This window comes from Triturus cristatus, chromosome 6, assembly GCF_964204655.1.
Source record: "Triturus cristatus chromosome 6, aTriCri1.1, whole genome shotgun sequence".
In the NCBI taxonomy this organism is placed as follows: domain Eukaryota; kingdom Metazoa; phylum Chordata; class Amphibia; order Caudata; family Salamandridae; genus Triturus; species Triturus cristatus.
The window spans coordinates 1,399,009,561-1,399,026,630 of NC_140589.1; the positions used below are offsets into that span (position 1 = coordinate 1,399,009,561).

The window sequence follows — 17,070 nt, forward strand, 5'->3', positions numbered from 1 at the left end:
CGGCATAAAGGGCATAGAGGGGGCCTGAGCATACTGCTGCGGCACCCCTAGTGTAAATGCCATCGGACCCACGGGACCAGTTGGTGCTCCGGATGGGTAGGCCGCCCTATTAAAAATGCCATACATAGCATTTAAGAAATTGGTAGAATCTGTACCTGGAGCCGGGAACTGAGGAAAAGGAACAGACCCTGTATCCCCTTGTGGAGTCACCGGCATCGGCTCCGCGGTATCTTCAACCGGAGCCTCAGACTCTTCAGGAACCGGAACAGACTCCTCCTGCTCATCTTCATGCATGGAAGCATCCGACTCCACTCGAACCGGAGTTGACTCCTTAGACGGATCCGATGACCGCGTCGGGGACTGAACCGGAGTCTGCTTCTTCGAAGGAGAACACCTCGGTGACTTCAAAGGCGAAGGAGAAGGAGACAAGCATTTGCTCCGGCGTCGAAGGGGCGAAGCCGACCTCGACCTCGACTTTCTGGACCTCGAGGACCGACGTCGAGAAGAAAGTTTCCTCTTCTTGTGGTGCTTCTTCGACCTCGATGACTTCGAAGACGATGACCCCCTCTTCGACTTCCCCTTTTTCCTTCCTCTCTTCTCCTCACCGATCCTCTTCATGAAGAGCTTAGTCTTCCTCTCCTTGAGTGCCTTCGGGTTCATGCTTCTACAGCATCCGCACTCCTCCATATCATGTTCTGAAGAGAGGCACCATAAATAGTTCTGGTGTGGATCCGTCATCGACATTAGACCTCCACATTCCCTACAGGGCTTAAATCCCGACTTTCTAGTCGAAGACATACTCGAATCAACAGATTAACACGGCTAAATTACAAAGTAACCAACAAAGAGCTGGTCGTCCACCCGGAATTGCTTGGTGCGATCGAAATAAAAGGAAAGCGCATGTTTTGGATCCAGACGGTGGAGCCTCTCTTCCTCCTTAGAAGGATGCGGAGGTGAAAAAAAGGTAGGCAAAGTGATGGTTTTACAAAAAGGGGAAAGAAGTAACCACCTTGGGAAGAAAGGAAGGTCTGCTTCTTAGGACGAACAGCCAAAAAAGGGAGACTTTGAAGGAAGAGTTTGGAACTCACTCACCCTGCGAGCAGAGGTGATGCAAACCAGAAAGGCAGTCTTTAAATTAAGAAGTCTGAGAGGACAGTTATGAAACGGCTCAACGGGAGTGCACGTAAGGTAAGTAAGAACCAAGTTCAAGTCCCACTGAAGCATTACGAAGGGAACAGGTAGAAAAAAGATGAGTAATGCCCTTAAGGAAGCAATTTACAACAGGGGACTTGAAAAGTGAAGGCTGATCAGGAAGCCTAAGAAAGGTTGAAATGGCTGAGAGGTAGCCCTTTAGAGTGCCAAGAGCAGAACCCTGATGGGCCAAAGACAGGAGAAACAAGAGAACCTCAGAAAGAGGGGCAGAAAGGGGATCCACAGCCTTTGCTGTGCACCATGCCACAAATTTGTTCCATCTGCAGGTGTATACCGTCTTAGTGGAGGGACGTCTGGCTGCCAAAAAAACATCACAGACTTCGGGAGGAAGGTCGAAGGCTGTCAACTGACGCCGCTCAATCTCCACGCAAGGAGGTGGAGACTGGACAGGTTCGGGTGGAGGGCCATCCCCCACTGCTGCGACAGAAGATCCTCCCGAAGAGGCAGACGGATCAGAGGATAGATGGCCATGTGTAACAGCAAGGGATACCAGACTCTTCATGCCAAATCCGGAGTCACACGGATGACTTGGGCCCGGTCGCGCTTGATCTTCTTCAGCACTCTGGGCAGAAGTGATATAGGCGGAAAGGCGTATAGAAGACCGCAACTACACTCGCGACAAAAAGCGTCGCCTAGCGAGTACCGCCTTGGAAATTCCAACGTTCTCATCGGTGGCAAATAGATCAAACCAAGGCTCTCCCCACTGCTGAAAGAGACCTTGCGCCACCTCCAACTGAAGACGCCATTCGTCATTCGTCATGCACCTGCGGCTGAGTTTGTCCGTTCTGGCATTCAGAGAACCCGCCAAGTGTTGAACCACCAGGGATATGCCCTGATGTTCCAGCCATGTCCAGAGACGGAGAGCCTCTTGACATTGGGTCCATGCCCCCACCCCACCTTGTTTGTTGCAGTACCACATGGCGCTGGTGTTGTCTGTGAACACCTGCACTACTCTTCCCAAGACAGAGGGAAGGAATGCCTTCAGTGAAAGACGGATCGCCCAGAGCTCAAGAAGGTTGATGTGGAGCCCAGACACTGCCGGAGACCAGAGGCCTCTGATCTCCACCTCTCCCATGTGGACACCTCAACCCAGAAGTGATGCGTCGGTCCGTACTCTGGTTTGGGTAAAGGGAGAGGGATTTGCTAGTGACCCAATCCAGGTTCGTTAGCCACCACTGCAATTGTTGTGCAGTGCCCTCCGAGACCTGAATGCAATTAGACAGATTCCCCTGATGCTGTGCCCACTGGAACTTCAGGCCCCACTGCAGAGCCCGCATATGCCACCTGGCATGATCTACCAGCAAGATGAAGGAGGCCATGAGGCCCAGCAGCCTCAGGGTCATTCTGACCGAAACCCGGTATAGAGGCTGAGAGATCGGAATCATAGCCCGAATAGGCCAGACTCACTGCTCGGGAGGATAAACCCAAAACTGTGTTGTGTCCAGAACCGCTCTGATGAAAAGGAGCTTCTGAGAGGAAGTCAAGTGTGACTTCGGCATGTTTATAGTGAACCCCAGCAAGTGCAGGAGGTCCGCCGTAGTCTGAAGGTGGCAGACAACTGCCTGGGCAAGCCCTCCTTCAACAGCCAGTCGTTGAGATAGAGGAAAACTGAAACCCCTGATCTGGCAGATGAACTGCGACCACCGCCATCACCTTTGTGAACACCCGAGGGGCGCTGGTAAGGCCAAAGGAACCCGGTAAACTGAAAGTGCTCGTGGACCCCCGTGAACCGCAGGCAACGCCGGTGGGCCGGCAGGATGGAGATGTGAAAGTAAGCGTCCTGCAAGTCCAAAGCTAACATCTAGTCTCCAGGGTCGAGGGCAGACAGAACCTGAGCTAGCGTCAACATTTTGAACTTCTCCTTCTGGAGGAAGCGGTTGACGTTTCTGAGATCTATGATAGGACACAAGCCATTGTTCTTCTTGGGCACCAGAAAGTAGTGGGAATAGCAACCACAATTTACTTCTGGGGCAGGAACTCATTTGATGGCTCCCTTGGCCAAGAGAGCCATAACTTCCTGTTGGAGAAGGGCCAGATGATCCTCCGACATTCGATCGTACTGAGGTGGCATGGCTGGGGTGGTAGTCTCAAAGGGGAGGGAGTAGCCCCTTTGGACTATTTGCAAAACCCACCTGTTTGACGTGATGGTGCGCCAGTGGGGGAGATGATGGCGAATCCTGCCACCCACTGGCGATTGGTGGCCCTGAAAGGTCGGATTTGGAGGGTTTGTAGGCTGCTGCAGAGGGGGCGGTGGTGGATTGGCCCACTCGCTGGCCCCCAGACACATGGCGGTGGGTCTCACGTCCCCGGCCGCACAGGGGCAGAACAGCTTGCGAAAGGGGCAAAAAGCAGACTGCGCAGGACTGGTGGTGGTGAGGCCCAAGGACTTGGCCATAGTCCGAGAGTCCTTGAAGCGCTCTAGCGCGCTGTCTGCTTTGTCGCCGAGCAGGCGGCGGCCATCAAATGGCATCTCCATGAGGGTAGCCTGGACATCCCCGCAAAAAACAGTTGACCTCAGCCAGGCGTAGCGTCGAAGGGCTACAGACGTTGAAATCGTTCTGCCTAGCGAGTCGGCGGTGTCCAATCCACATCGTATGGTAAACTTGGCTGCGTCTCTCCCTTCGGCAACTGCACGGGAGAGCAAGACCCGGGCCTCCTCTGAGCACTGTGGCAGCACCGGCGCTACCGTATCACACACAGAGTAGGTGTAACGGTCCAACAGACATGCAGTGTTTACCGTCCGCAGTCCCAAGCTGGGAGAAGAAAACATCTTCTTCCCAAGATGGTCCAACGTTTTGGATTCCCTATCAGGTGGTGCAGTAGGGAATGCGCCTCTGGACGTTGAGGCGTGGACCACCAATCTCTCAGGGGTGGGGTGTTGGGAGAGGAAAGTGGGGTCACCCGGAGCCGGGCGGTGGCGTCCATCAATCAACCTGTCCACAGGAGCCCCTGTGTTGGGCCTAAGCCAGGCACCCAAAAGGATGTCAGTTAGGGCTTCATTGTACAGCAGCAGGGGCTCCGAAGAGCTCGCTGCCGGTTGAAGCACCTCTGTCAGGAGGTTAGTCCTGACTGCCACCGTAGGTAGCTCGAGGTTGAGAGCCTCAGCCGCCCCATGCAACACCACTGTGTAAGACACTCCCTCCTCCGTAGCCACGGTAGGGAGACAACAGGCCAAAGTCTGGGAAGGTGTTCAGACCACTGGCTTCCCCCAACTCCGCTCTCCCGTCTGGATCATACTCCAACTGGTCAGTTAAAAGGTCTCCAGACCCATCCCAGTCTTCCCCACCCTCCTCTGGTTGCCAATCTGGCCTGAAAGGAACACCAGCGTAGAAAAGTGGTACAAAAGTACCCATCGGCGCCGGATCCGGCGTCAGTCGACGTCGGTCCGCCACCGTGTCCACGTCGGGGTGGACGCCGGGGTTGACGCCGGCTGGGGACAAACCAGCATCAGCTGCGGATGTGGTGCTGGTGGAATCGGCACAGGAGGAGGTGTTATGAGGTCGACCGGCGCCGATCCGGATCCCGGCCTGAATCCTAGAGGACCCTGCGGTGCCGGGGACGGAGCAACTGGTATCGAAGGCACAGGGCCTCTAGCTGAGTCCACGGGGCCCGCAGGCGGGCCAGCGGAGTCGGGCTGCCCAAAAAAGGCATGCATTGCTTCATAAAAGCTTTGAAGCTGGACAGGGGTCGATACAGGTCCCGGAAAAGGAGCCGACCCTTTGGAGCTGAGCTATTCGGGCCCCGCACGCGAAGCCGCACCACCCGCATCCCTCGTCACGTCGGCTGACGGACGGGGAGAAGTCGAAGAGTGACGATGCTTCTTCGACTTCTTGCTGTGCTTCAACTTACCTGAGGAGTGCAAAGACTTCGAGGATGAGTGGTGGTGGTGGCTCCGTGACTGGTCCCTCGACCACCGCATGACCGGGACCTTGAATGGCGCGGAGCGGACAGCTGGGCTTCAAGAAGCTTTCGGGACCGCTCCTGGAAAGACTTCAGATTCATGGTCCGGCAGTCGGAACACGACTTGGGATCGTGGTCGTGTTCGAGACACCACAGGCACATGCGGTGATGGTCCATCACCGACATCAGTTTTCGGCAGGAACTGCAAGCCTTGAAACCGGGCATCCCTAACATGCATCAGGAGTTGATAGACTCAAAACGGTGTTGACAAAAGTCAACAAAAAGTACGTTGAGGTACCGCTCTCTCCGGATCTGCGCTGGCTGGCGTGGAAAAATAAAGAACTGACGTCAGCGTGCGAGGGTGGTGTCTAAGTAGCTGCCACGACGTCATCCCGGCGACCACAACTCCAACGACGAATACCGAGCCGACCGACACCATCTTTCGACGCACAGGGGTACTGCTGACGAAAAATTCTCCGGATCCAGTCTGACGCCTGGGGGTAATTCACAAGGTAAGAAATGTATAACTAGTTGTCTCTTACAGATCCAGGTATTATCATAAAGAGACAACATAGCTCTCAATGAGACAGATGGGATACCCCAGAAATATAGTTTATTCCATACTGTGTTACTACAGACACCATCAAATGCATCTAGGAAATCTATGTAAAAGGCAAATATTTGCATATGGCTAGCGTGTATATTTATGAACCAGCATCACGTGGCAACAATACAGTCAATTGTGCCACAAGAAGGATGAAACCCTGTCTTAAACTGGAATCAGGTTATTTCAATCCGATCATTTCTGCAAGGAGGCAAGCATAGAATTTAGCTTTTGCATTGAGTGAACAATTATACAATAATTGTTTCGAACTAATGCACTCGCTTTTAGGTCTGGCTTGACAATGCATCCTTAGCCAGATCTTATGTGATTCACAGAAAAAGAGCTTTAAGGAGGACTACTTACAGATACCTGTGGCTCTGCCATATTGATTCCCTTGAGTATAGTATTTGATTGGGCAGAAATCGTGTGCTTCCACAGAAAAAGAGTGCTTGTTGCAATTTTTGTCTTGTGGAAAGCTTATGTTAAATATAGCCGCTCTGGGTTTATTATGGTGACAAGTCAATTATCAAGGATGAAGGCCTGCCCTGTGAAAGCGTGTGTTGAAACCAGTAGACATTTGAGGATGCATTTTTATTACACTACTGTCTGCAGGGACCTGTTGTTTAAAAATGTCATAAAAATACACACATATATAAACATACATTCATATATACAAAGTGAGTAGCACTGGGTCATCCCTCTTCTGCAAGTGATATGAGTGTCATTCACATTGAGCCAGTGCCCATGACAGTATAATGCATGGAGCAATAGGTCAGCCCACCTCAGTCATTGGCACTGTTACATTGAAACAGACTGCAGTTTGCCTGATCACATATGCACATCCGACTAAAAATGAATCTGCTTCACGGTCAGTTGAGCAGTCCTTCAATTTTCAATTTCTCCTTTTATTAGTCCCTTTTTCATTTCTTTCTTTCTACTTCTACTTTTTTTGGTTTCTTTTGCTGTAAAAGTTTATGTTGCCCTCCAGACAGTGAAAATGGCCTGCATGCTTGCCTTGCATCACATCCATGTTGGCTACTGCTTCTAAACCGAGTAGACATCTTGGAATATACTGTCCACAATGTATCCATATTTTAGCCTTACAAGATGCCTTGTTTAGAACAATTTTATCAGTTATTTTGGATCTGTACTGCATTGATAGATGACACACAATAAGTGGTTATCTTGGATTGATATTGTGCATCGTGTATCACTGCTTCACTGCTCTGAGTTGGCCAATACATTTATTACAAACTTGGCAGCTGTGGTGGATCTTCAACCCCTTGGGTGCTAGGAACACGCTGGACATGTCCATAGCACTACAGCACATCTTGGCTCTGAAATCTCTCTTCGAGCTGAGGAAGGAGAGTATCCCCCATTTTTTGTTACTCTAAGTGCCAATCAGCGCACATGGTGCTGTGACGTATTCAAAGAGAGAATGGACAGGGTAGCCCGACAGGCTTCGGGCCTGACTCTCGTCCTTGAAGGACCCACAGTCTCAGGCTTTCTACTCTCCTGGGGACAGATTATGCAGTTTACAAAAGAATCTGCCCTCCAATTCCCTCCCGGCTACAAAAAGCCCACTTGAAACTAGAAATTGTTATTATAATTTGTTTTAAAGAATGGGGTAGGGTGGCCCACTCAGGCATGGGGTTTGACCCCCACCCCTAAAGCACAAAACAGACTTTTTCCCACCCAAGGGGTATGCTGGGCTGTTTAGTCCCCACTATGTCACCCCCTGGGACCAAAAGGCCACTAGAAACCATAGATATTTATATTAAATGGGTTGGCCCACCCATACTTCGGGATTTCATCCCAACCCTCAAGGCCCCAACAGTATTTCTGCCATTTGGGGAGGTAGATTGTAGAGTTTACCCCTAATGCATATCCTCCTGGGGGTGTAGAAAGCCCACTAGCTCAAGAAATAATGTTAAAAAAATAATTGGAGAATCTGGCCCATATTGGGTTACAATCCCTCCCCCTAAAAACATCAATATTCTTTCTATTAGGGGCTTACTGTCCCTATTTCCCCCTGCCTGTGGGGTAAAAAGACCTCTAGAGTGCAGGAATTGTTATAATATTAAAAAGAAAGGAGTAGGTCAGCTCACCCAGGCATCGGGCCTAACCTCTACGCCTGAAGGCCCCTACAGTCTTTCTGCATGCCCAGAGGGCAGATTGGAAGTTTATTCACACTCTGCCCTCCTCAGGGGGAGAGAGGTAGAAAGCCCGCCATAAACCATAGATACATATTTTTTTTATTGGAGTGGAGTTGGCCCACCTAGGCATAACACCACCCCTCAAAGGTCCAACCGTCTTTCTTTCCCCCAAGGGGGGAGGGATTGGGCCGTTTACCCCCAAGGTGTCCTCCTCATGGGTGGGAACTGAAAGCCCACAAGATCTAGTGATAATGTTTTAAAATAAAATGAATGGGTAGGGTCTACTCCGTATTGGGTCATACCCCACCTCAATAGCCCAAGCAGTCTTTCTTCCCCTGCCCCTAGGGGGAGAGTGGAGGATTTATCCCCAGTTTCCTCTGGCAGTAGTGGGGACAGAAGGCCCACAAGATGAAGCAATAGATTTTTTTTTTACCCTGGCCACCTGGCCACCCTGGGGCCTAGCGCAAGTGAGAGAAAATTTGGATTCTTTTGAGTGTATTTCTGACATGTGGGATGGAAGGGGGGGGGGGGGGATTCCAATTTCCTCCCAATTTCCATATTGAATGGCTGCACTATTCTGACTCTGGGCCAGCCAGCAATCAGGAAACCCTACCAACTCTGGGCATTTCTGAAATCTACAGACCAAAGGGAATCCTGGGTGCCGTAGCTAGCATTGATACAAAGATGTTTTCTTACATAGAATGCCATGCAAACATCAAAGTATAGGTCACAAAAGTTATTTTTGCCAATGGGCAAAATCTTACCACCCTGCATTCCCACACTTCTTCTGATTGAAAAGCTGCCTACTATGTGTGGCGGACCTATCACATATCATTGGAGCAGACCAAAACTGTAACCATTTGAAGACTTCATTGACTTCAGACAGTTCAAGCTGTGACCAATTCCCGCCACAGAAGTGGACTATCGTTGTTATCAGAAGAAGAGTGGGAATGCTGAGTGGTAGGAATAGTAAAGATTCTCCACAGATTCTTAAACTTTCCCATACAAATATATAAGGAAAACGTGATTGCCACCACAGTTTGAAGTTGACAGGGCATTGGGTGAAAAAACCATTGTTGAAGCCATGAAAGTCATGCCAACCTTGACACCTCTTAGTGGCTAGTTTTCAGAAATGTCTGGGTATGGTAGATTTCCCTTGGTGCCAGTCGAGCCTGGGCCCAAATATCGCTGCTGCCTGTATTGCCAGAATGTGTCAAGTTGCAAGACACAATTTTGATGCCTTCACATCAGGAGAAGTGCTAGGAATGTTATAGACCTCTCCAGACTCCAGAACGCTTTCTAACAGAAATTTGAGGAAATGCATTATTCTCACCAACGTTTGATGTTTGCAGAGCATTCTGGATAATCCATACAAGTCCCACCGTACAAGTCATAACACCTTGGACTCCACTAGGTGTCTAGTTTTCAGAATGTCTTGGTTAAGTATGCATCCTTGGGTGCTGTCGGAGCCGACACCCAAATACTGCAGCTACCTATATCACTAGAACGGGCTGATTCGCAAGGCAAAATGTGGGCTTTCCTGTCGTGGGTAGTAGGTTCAGCCACACAAAGGGGGTACCATTTTTATCAGGAGAAGTGTACGAATAGTAGAAGATTTGTTATTGTCAATTTAATTTCTCTCCATTTTTGGTTTCCAAATTTAAGCCAGTGTGTAAGAAAGTACACATTTTGCAAAAAGCCCTCTAAATCACATCATAGTATGGGCATCTCCAAATTTAGAGCTATACAAATAACCATAATTCCTAAACTCAGTAGCTTGCACACATTTAAAGACTTGATAGGTGTCCTGTATGCCTGTTTTTATTCATTAGATTTTACTGGGTGAATTAATGCTAGGTTGGTACACAATGAAAATCATAAGCTGCAACTCAGTTGCTGGAGCTGGATATCACATGATTTTTGGACAACCAACAAACACTATATATCCCTGCAACTAGAAGAGTATGATGGGCATAACATGTTAATTCTGTAAATCAGTGATCAAGGCAAAAAATTACAGATGAAAATGTGGTCACTTATTTTTATTTTTTCCTACTACTTTTCATTTTTTGGGGGGGGTTTCAACAATTAGTTTACTTGGGAAAACTATGTGAAATCTACACAAATAACCATGTGCTGAATTCACAATTTGGTCTACTTTTCAGAAACGGTGCCTTTCTGGGTTTCACACCATTTCCACCACAAACTACAAGAAGGTAGAAACAACAAGCAAATAGTGAAAATTAACACTGTCTGTTCCTGAAAGATGGGGAAAGGGTTATGGTACATAGCAAACCTCCTGCTGATGCCATTTCAATATTTTGTGGAAAAAATGTATGAAGGCTTTAAAGGGCACTGCCCTAAATATAAAAAAACACTCAATGGGTGGTAGAGGATGGGGCTAGAGTGGAAAGGCTTAGCAGCCAAATGTTTAAAACAATGATACACTACGTACAATACGGTCCGCTGTGGCGTTTTGTTTTGTATTGGCATCATATGCCCGTCATGTTATTTTTTCCTATTTTTATTCTTTTATGTTGCATATGCTTATTGAGATCGTGTGTGTGTTTTATTGTGGATTAGTAAGTGTAAGAATGCAAGAATCAGTCAGTCACTGGGTGAATGAATGGATGCATGAGTGCAAGTAGGATTGACAGAGTGCAAGTACAATGACAACGTACTGAGTGCCGAAACTCATCAAACACTGAAGAGTCTGTTTCAAATTTAAGTCAGGCCTATTAGCACTGTCAATGCTTGTTAAACAGTGGACACAAGATTGAGCCTTTCCACAAGCCTGATATAATGCTAATTTGTTAACATGAACAATATAATGAGTCAGGCAATTAAACCAGAAATCTATTGTTTCCCAAAATAGAACTGTTCATGTGGAAACAATAATCGCAGTGACTACATAGAGTATTTATGAGATTTGTTATGCTCTGTCTGCAAGATATTGTGCCGAGTTTGTAAATTGCCAGCATTGAGTTTAAAAAACAACAATTTTCTTCTACTGTCCTTATGTTTACCCCATTTGATCTTTCGACTACATCTTTATCTTTTTGAAGAATTTCTTTAGTAAAATATTGTCTTTTTAAATAAAGATGAGGAAAGAACCCTACGGGACTGTCTCCTTGGGCTATTTTCCGAACGAGAGAGCTTCGCACAGACTCTCAGTAGCATTTTCAAGGCAGACATGGGTACCGTGCTCACTGTGCCACTGGATTGAAGCTAGCCTGGCTAATGAGGATGATACCCCGAAACTGGTCCCAGGATGCTTGTTTCCGGTCCAGGAAGGACCTGGCCTGGCAATTCAGGCTGGACAGTTCCCATGGGGAGCAGGGTCAAAACTGATCTGAATAAGGCTAGGTCCAAACTGGGGTGGCGTGGTGAGCAAAAAAACAATGGATTAAACCCAGATCTGTGGCTGGGGGTGAATGTTTGATTTGTACAGCATTCCATCCATCATTTGTTCTTTTTGCTTTTGAAGTACAAAACAGAGCATAAAAAAAAGGACATCGAAATCATTTGATGCAAGATGGTCCTACTATCATACTACACATTTCTGTAGTGTTAGTCACAAGATAACCAAGCCTCTTTACTATGCATAGCATTTAACCAAAAATGCAATAGGGAGAACCATGTCTACTTAAAAAGAGCTTACCTCATCATGTTGTTGGCGCAGTCAACAGCAAATTCTTTTTTTGCAACAAGAAGATGAAGGAACAAACTGTTCAAGGGCTGAAAATATACAAATTACATGTAAGTATAAGATCACCGTGGAACAGGATATAAAGCAACGTAATGTACACGTTGCATGCTCAAAGTTATGAATACAACTAAAGCCTTCATATAGTATTTAAGGCTCTCATTTTCTGAGGCACAGAAACCATTGTGTTGCCTTCTGAGACTTTTAAGGAGTGACCAGCAAAATCATCTATTTGATCATCAGGATCAAAACAGTTATTCAGCATGTGCACTATGTAGGTTTACCCTTTGTAATTGTGTAATTATGTTTTTCTATTTGGTTTTAAACCTTTTACTATTACCAGGTGCCTGCCAGCCATGACAACACACAGCGTGAGCGCAGTTTCAGTCTACAATGCACGTACATGCAATATAGTCCAAAAAAAAGATTAGGCACAAGAAATATAGAAATAATGGACTTGCTAAGCTTTGCTCAATTAACTTTGTGTCAGAAAGTGATTTTTACATGGAGAACCAGGGAGATTGTGTTGAGGCTTTCCACAGTAGACCTGCATAAACAAATGACGGACGGGCCCTGGCTCATTGGAAGCAGAACTGACTCCAGTGAGTTGCCTAACTTTTGATTTGAGCCAATGTGACAGTATGCTTAGCTGAGGTTCTGGCCCAAGAATATTTAAATGGTGTGAGAGTTTATAGGCGTGCTCCAAGATTAAGTACCCTAATGAATATGGGTGTTATGGGATGTTCTTAAGTTACAAAAGAGGAGTCTGACTATCCCTCACAATGCCATTGTTGAGTATTGCCAGTCTAGCCTGTGAAAAGGTGATTTGCTTTGCAGAGCTAGTTGTTTCATATAGAGATGTGAATCTTGGCAAAGTTCTTTCAAATACATCAAGAGTTTTCCAGATGAATTCAAAAGTACAGTCCTGTGAACGAGTATGTGGCATGCAGAGGAGACAGCAACGTATCTGTCTGCATAGGGCTTGCTTAACATCACTGTAGTGTCAATTAATGTGTTTAGGTGAGGACTGTTTTTGAAGCAGGCTACCTGTAAACAGACAAATAATGTTTTGAGAAATTCCGACAGAAACATACTTTTATTTGTGTGCTGTAATTAACACAGGTTCTGAGGAACACGGGGTAACCCCATCCTGTATTGTGTACCTTCATTCCATCAATAGCAACCAGGTAGGAAAATTATCAGCCACACGCTATATCTCTGGCACATGCGCCATGTTGTAGCATGAGCTTCCTATTTCATTGCAGCAGGAAGATATCCTGCTACTGGACCATCGCTAACATGAGGTGGTGTACGCCTCTTCCTCCCTCAAGATCCTGTACTTTGGTTTCTGACTTGTCGTGAATGTGGCTCTGCAGTCAAGCAAGCAAGCAGCCGAGCACCCATGTTCACTCCTGCACGCGGCTGTACTGGTCTGCTTGGACCCATGTTACATGTTCATAAGGTACCCCATACCACAAATGATCCTCATCCTTGTTTACATGAGTCAGTACAAGCTTATAGTTCCTTCTGCTATGATCTCACACATTTGTAATTTAGCTAGTCTCTCACGATTTGCACATTGGGCTGCCAATTGTGGGATCTGTCAGTGTCAGACCTATATTGCAGCCTCAGAAGACTCGCATAGTGGGGAGAACCAGTGTCTCTATAAGAGGCTTGGAGGCCTCGCCATATGGAGAATCTGCAGGGAACAGCAAGTAGGTGTATTTTTTGGTCCCACTGGTCGAATTCGTTTTTATCAGGAAGCGAGCAAAGAAATCCTAAGGTTTCCAAAAATGTAAGCGACATGAGTGTAGGTTCACAAACTAAAGATAGGGAGGCGACAAATATATGCACAAGAAGATACTATGTTTGAACAACAAGAATAAAGCAGTAACATGCACTGCACAAACTCCAGTGGTGTAGAACAGCCGAAGCCAAGCATTTAGGAAATTTGTCTCTACAAATGAAAGAAAAAAAGGAAGTTCATGCTATGTCCTCAATATTACAGCTACATTTGCAATCCATAGCGTGCGAATGCTTTTGTTCAATTTCAGCTGGTAACTCAACAATGCAGATATGTTCAAAATAAGCAAATTTCAGATTTAAATAAATGAATTTAAGGCACTGGAATAACTTTTATCAAAGGGGAGAGCATACGCTTCATGGGCCTTGCACGGTATGGGAAGAAATATGACCTAAATCTGGGCAGGCATGCATCTCGGTTACCCTCAGACACTGGAAGGCGCAATGCAGAATAACAAAAGGGGCATTATCAATTAGAAGTTGAAAAATAAATTTCTTGTTTGCACTGGAGCAGTGTATAAAGCCAGCAACTTCTTATTCCAGGCTCCTTAATGGGATGCACAAGGACATACACCACGCTGATCTGAATAGTACTCACCAGCTCAAAAAAGGAGGGGGAGTCTGTAGACTAGCAAGTGGCTCACCAAGGAACTGCTGACAGGTGCCAAGACAGACTGTAGAGCACTCTCTTTGAGTCCAGAGCCAGGTAGACCCCTGGCTGTTGGTACCCATAGCTTCAGAGAGGACAATCAGAGGGAGGGAGGGGGTGTTTGGGCCCCAAATGTAGGCAAAATGATATCTGTCTCCAAGATGGGAGTGGAAGATGGGCTCTGCACAGAACCTACATGAAGGTAGTCCTTTGTTGACACTTGATATGTAATTCACAGCCGACAGCATTTTATGGAGCCAGAAGTAGCAGGCCAGAGCACTTACTTCCTCTGCTCTGGAGCCACGTAGGAGAGAGTCCCTGCCTGGATTGGCTGCCCATACTGTACTCTGGAAGAAGAGACTCCGGTGTTGGCCAGTTCTGCCTGCTGATCAGATTGAGGCCCCCTACACAGAGACCAGTTGTTGGGGACATCTTGGAATGGGTTTGAACATCACAAATAATGGTGGTTTCTGCTTTAAACCAGACAGGTAGAATTAGCTTTCAGTGGATAAAAATGAGGTTTTCTCAGTTTAACCCAGAAAGCATAATTATAGCTATACACTAGCAACCTATAAAGGTTGAAACCTGTTACCATGGCTTGCCACTAGACATTCACATTTTAACCACTCAAGCCTTTCAGATGTGCAAAGTGGGCCCTCTTATTAAACTTGCTGCATAACTGCAAAATAGCAGGACGAGACTAGGCAATACCCAAATTGCTTCTGTTTCTAAACCAAGAGCAGTCTGGCAAGTTGTTGCTCGATATTTTCCCCATTCAACATTTTGATTTGCCTTTTCCTTTGTATACTATGTACATCCGTAGACATTTCCATCATATAGACTGCAGCATTCTTTATTCCTCTTGCTATCTCTAACGCTTCTTCTAAATCGAGATCTACTCTTCTTAAAGATTTCCTTATGCTTTCTTGCTGCACTTTTTCTGTATGAGCTGATTGATCTCTGATCATCTCATCCAGGAAGTTTCTGTGGATGTGTATTGCAACTACAGGCACATAGTACTCCACTGTTCACTGGGAAATGATACCAACTCAAAACACAAAGGACTTTCTAAAACAAATATTTTTAGGATTGAAACTCAAACTTTTTGACAACCATGCCATTTGCATCTACTTCTCCCACTTCATTCATCACCTCTTCCTAAGGCTGATGTTTAAACACTTTTCTACCTTGTGGCCCCAAACTATGCCTCAGTAACACAAACATTTTGTGTGTAAAACCATCTCAACTGATGGCATAAAGGCAACCCTCAAATTCTTCCTTTCATTGCCAACAATCCAAAGGTGGCGCACCGGTCGAAGCAAGGAACAGTGCAGGTGTTGCAACAATTTGCATATTATCAATATATAAAGGACACATGATTTTTGGTTGGTGCCTGTACTTATTAGTATAATATAATGCGTTTTCTACCCCTAATTATTATTTTTTGCCATAAATCAGTATTTAGTTGCTCAAAATTAGGCAGGTTTTTTTACGATGCCTCCTGACCAGGGTTGACCATAACTACCTGGGAAGACTGTTTTTCAGTAGAATTGAGAGGACAGAGTATAGGGTTAGTTGTTATTGTCTGTAAACGTAACATTTTTAAGTAGTGTATCTCAGTAATGTACTTGTGTTTTGAACTAATGGGCGTCAATTACAAATATCTTGCATTGAGTCCTGTGCCTTGATCACAGCATTTACGCCCAAAAATGTTATAACATTTTTTCACAATGACTACCTGACACCCATTGTTTCACTCATTGCAAAAATAGGTCAATAATTGCTGCAGATGGTTTTACTCTGGTGTTAAATGATGAATGCGACTCAACTACAGCCCATCTTTGGGGACTGTGATGTAATATGTGAGGTCATAAACAGTGCTTCTCAATGGTCCAAGGAATACGTGTGTACTGGCGAATTTCAGTTGGTTTTAAAAAGGTATTTGATTTCTCAGTGAATTTTTAAGATTTATTTAATGTAAGTTCAAATCTTACTGCCTTACTTACATATACTTCCACTTTAATCTTTGTTTTATCCAGTGAATTTCCAAAAGAAACAGAAAGAAAGGGCCTCGCAGAGTGGAAATTCTGTCAGAAATCAGAATTACTAGCAGAATCAGGACCAGAACTACTGATTTCCCTGGTAATTCTTCATTTCTCAGACGTCTGTCAGGGTCACACACATAATAACCATTAACTTCTGCAGAGAGGTGTTCAAAAGCAATTAGGTATCTGCAAAACAGGGGACCTTGAAAAAAAGTAACAAAAAAAACCTAAACACAGTGCTAATAGCATCTAGTTGAGCGTAACAAAAACCTACCAAACTTTTGTGCGCATGTCTTGAATGGTTAAAATATGTTTAGGACAGAATAAAACAAACTACTGAAAGAGCAGCCTAGCATGCAAAATCTAGTTCAGTGACAGTCTTGTAGGCATGTCCGAGCAGCGGCCTTCATTAAATAGGCCAGGTAGATTACTTGAGTGTGCTAGAAACTAGAGCACGCACCAAGATGGTGCCTCTCTGTTACACAACCAAGATGATGGCCAACCGACCTCCCTCCGCAACTGCAACACGGACCAGGGAGTCATTCTAAAGTATATAGTCAATAACTGTTACATATTCATCACGACGACATCAGAGGGGAGTAACAAAACGTTTGTATGTCAGTGGAAATGTTCCTTGTTGCCCATGTTGTGTTCCTTCCAGAGACATTCAGCCATGCAGGAGTTGTATTCTCAGTTGATGGCTTGCTAGGAGGAGACAGTCTGAGAGACTGAACTACAATTCCCATGATTCATGCTGAACCGGAAGTATAAAAGCGGCTCCCGGGTTCAGCACGCTGCAGATTATTCTTGCCGGATCTCTGAAGCAAAGTTGCTGTGCATTTCTATCGGAGTCTTCTTGCTGGTAAGGGTATAGTGCACCAATCAAAGTTTGGATTGTTGAAACGGTGGATGAGTGAAGGTTGCTCTCTAATCCCCTTCTCTGCCGTTCCCTTCTCTTCCTTCACTCACTGGATCACCTTAATAATCTGTGCTGT

General features: G+C 46.0%; 1 protein-coding gene across 2 annotated transcripts in view; it reads right to left on the reverse strand.

Moving 5' to 3' along the window:
* Positions 1–17,070, reverse strand: part of CFAP61 (cilia and flagella associated protein 61) — a 2,048,453-nt gene that overhangs the window by 1,915,420 nt on the left and 115,963 nt on the right. For both annotated transcript variants that reach the window (XM_085612416.1, XM_085612415.1), the window contains exon 4: positions 11,534–11,610. In XM_085612416.1, the coding sequence (XP_085468542.1) occupies positions 11,534–11,610 (77 nt within the window). The remainder of the gene's footprint in view (positions 1–11,533; positions 11,611–17,070) is intronic.